The sequence below is a fragment of the Salmo trutta genome, chromosome 25 (genome assembly GCF_901001165.1).
Source record: "Salmo trutta chromosome 25, fSalTru1.1, whole genome shotgun sequence".
NCBI classification, from domain to species: Eukaryota; Metazoa; Chordata; class Actinopteri; order Salmoniformes; family Salmonidae; genus Salmo; species Salmo trutta.
This window is the reverse complement of record NC_042981.1, coordinates 3,502,405-3,505,640: the sequence shown is the minus strand read 5'-3', so window position 1 is coordinate 3,505,640 and position 3,236 is coordinate 3,502,405. Positions and strand designations below refer to the sequence as shown.

Genomic DNA, 3,236 nt, shown 5'->3' with positions numbered 1-3,236 from the left:
GTCTCACCCTCCAGGACCTCCTCATACAGGGCATGCACCCCCTCAGGGATGATGACAGCCAGGGCAGTACCACACAGCAGCCCTGCTCCCAGGACCGTCACCAGCTTCAGCTTCTCCTGCAGGACCGGACAACCAGGACAGAGGGTTCATCAGGACAGAGGGTTCATCAGCAGGACAACCAGGACAGTTAAATAAAGGTTAAATAAAATAAAAGGCACACATTTTAGTGTATCGATCAGACTGTTCTAACCGTCACATGCACATCATCAGCAGGACAACCAGGACAGAGGACAGGCAGGACAGGAGGAACTTTGGCCTCCGAATAGCAGTTATTAGGCTAGCTAACATCACTGAAGATGTAGAATTGCATGTGATGGTTAGAACAGTCTACACTAAAATGTAGTGCCTTTATTTTATTTAACTAGACAAGTCAGTTAAGAACAAATTCTTATTTTTAATGACTGCCTTGTCAGATCGGGGATGCGATCTTACAACCTTTCGGTTACTGCCTCCCCCCTCTAACCACTAGGCTACGCTGCCGCCCCTTAGTAAGGACTTCAGCTGAAGACTCCACTTCCAAATTCAATTTTGTTACTCAGCAAAGTTGTAGTTTTGAGTGCTACTCACCTCTGAGAAGTTGACAGCCAGAGGAATGGTTCCAGACACATAACATCCCACTAGCATAGCCAGGGACAGCAGGCTGATCGAAGTGAAATCGTCCATAGACATAATTCAAGCTGTGCTTTGCTAGCAACAATTAGCCTGACTACTGGAAAGCGGTAGTTAGAGCGGTAAACTCAGACTAGTCTGAATCCAGAAACTGACTGGAAAGCTTGATTAGTAGACAGATAACGCCAACTGTAAAAACAAAATAACACTAAATCAAAAGGCTCCTCTCTTTTCCCACTAGCACTGACTTTGGTGTTAAATACTTTGTTGAGGGAAAATGTAACGTGATATGATTGTGATGTGTCGTCTCACCTAACTATCTTAAAACGAATTCATGAATTGTAAGTCGCTCTTGTATAAGAGCGTCTACTTAATGACTAAAATGTCAAACAAACAATGATCACAAAAATCGACTTCGCAGCAATGATAGCTAGCTAAAACTAGCTGCACCGAGGTCTAACAGCCATATTGTCAGTGCCGCTAGCTAAATAACTCAACGATTTAACGAGGCACCACGGTATTGACCTTGAACACGGTTGTTTATGCAATCGTGTCAATCTAGCAAATCTGATTCTTACTTTTGCAGAAATCTAAACATCGTCCAGTAGTAGCTACTGTAACGTTAGTAAATTAGATGGTCTGCTAGGCTAACTATCTTCCATCACAAGTCTTGTTGCCTACAGTTGACACGTTGTCATCCCTAGAAAATGTATTGCCCATATCGTACTCTTCAATGTAGCTATTTGTTTTAAAAAAACATTTTTTTTAGCAAAACTAATTGCACTTAGCTATTATTCTTTATAGATATCTAGCTCGAAATGTTTCTGCCAAATGTAGCACTTCCGGGTAACGCTCCTTGTACATGCCACGTAAACGTGCCGTGCGCACTCACAAAATCTGCTTTCTTTCTCTGTTTACTTTTTCTTCACTGACTTTGTGGACCGACACGTCAGATGTTTCAAACATAAACCAATGTATTGCATGTATAACAAAAAGTACAACTGTTTTAACTGGTTGGGGTTCATCTTTTCTTAGAACTAGTCAGATATGTCTTCTCTCTCTCTCTCTAACTCCCACTGCTGCAAATCTAAAATACAACTATACAAACATATTATTTTATATATGTATATATAATAAAAAAAGCTTCTTTAATCATATCATAATTTTATTTGGCCTTTATTCAACCAGGTAAGTCATTAGAACACATACTATTTTGCCATAACGACATGTACCCTTATGCCTCAAACACAGATGAATGGGTTGTTATTAAAATACTCTTTACATCAAAGCTCCCGAGTGGAGCAGCGGTCTAAGGCACTGGATCTCAGTGCTAGAGGCATCACTACAGACACCCTGGTTCTAATACAGGCTGTATCACAACCTGGCCGTGATTGGGAGTCCCATAGGGCGGTGCACAATTGGACCAGTGTTGTCCGGGTAAGTATTTGGCCAGGGTAGGCCGTCATTGTAAATAATAATTTGTTCTCCTACCCTCTAGGTATAGACCAGTATAGACCCCTACCTTCCAGGTATAGACCAGTATAGACCCCTACCCTCCAGGTATAGACCCCTACCCTCCAGGTATAGACTAGTATAGACCCCTACCCTCCAGGTATAGACCAGTTTAGCCCCTACCCTCCAGGTATAGACCAGTTTAGCCCCTACCCTCCAGGTATAGACCAGTATAGACCCCTAACCTCCAGGTATAGACCAGTATAACCCCTACCCTCCAGGTATAGACCCCTACCCTCCAGGTATAGACCAGTATAGACCCCTACCCTCCAGGTATAGACCAGTATAAACCCCTACCCTCCAGGTATAGACCAGTATAGACCCCTAACCTCCAGGTATAGACCCCTACCCTCCAGGTATAGACCAGTATAAACCCCTACCCTCCAGGTATAGACCCCTACCCTCCAGGTATAGACCAGTATAGACCCCTAACCTCCAGGTATAGACACCTACCCTCCAGGTATAGACCAGTATAGACCCCTACCCTCCAGGTATAGACCAGTTTAGCCCCCTACCCTCCAGGTATAGACCACCCCGGGTGCAAGTACAGAGCTCTCCCTTTCAAATCTAAAAGAGCAGCTTCTGGTTTTGTGCCAACATCCATCAAACTCATTATCTCTTGAAGTTTTGATTTGTATTTGTTTATACTGTATATGTATATACCCTGGGATTGCATAGAATGCTTCTAATCCTTTATACTGTAGCCTACATGTTCTAGTGTTCTATGTTGTTTTATCTTAAGTACCATTCATCACCACACATTAAGTTCCCTCCCAGGAATAAAAGTTATTAGAATTGAATTGAAGATGGAGGTGGAACACATCTGTCTCTGTCTGCTGTGGGGCCTAACCCAGCTGACTCCTCCTACCTGATGGAAGATAAGGAACCGTGCCTCTATAATCATTGTGATGTCACTTCCTGACTCCCCCCTTGTTCGTGTAGCCTATTCACAGCCTGTGTGTTCCAGAACGGCCACCTCCTCTGTTACAACATAGAGTTTTTAGTTGTCACCCAGGGCCGGATACTGTAGCAGCAGCTGATATATTAGTCGCACA

The 3,236-nt window shown here is 43.4% G+C and overlaps 1 protein-coding gene across 1 annotated transcript in view; it reads right to left on the bottom strand.

The window, feature by feature from the left end:
* Positions 1 to 1,574, bottom strand: part of LOC115161855 (zinc transporter ZIP9) — a 21,790-nt gene extending 20,216 nt beyond the window's left edge. The window contains exons 1-2 of the mRNA XM_029712671.1: positions 628 to 1,574; positions 8 to 116 (exon numbers count right to left, since the gene is read on the bottom strand). Of these exons, the coding sequence (XP_029568531.1) occupies positions 8 to 116; positions 628 to 729 (211 nt within the window). The 5' untranslated portion in view covers positions 730 to 1,574. The remainder of the gene's footprint in view (positions 1 to 7; positions 117 to 627) is intronic.
* Positions 1,575 to 3,236: the final 1,662 nt, after the last annotated feature.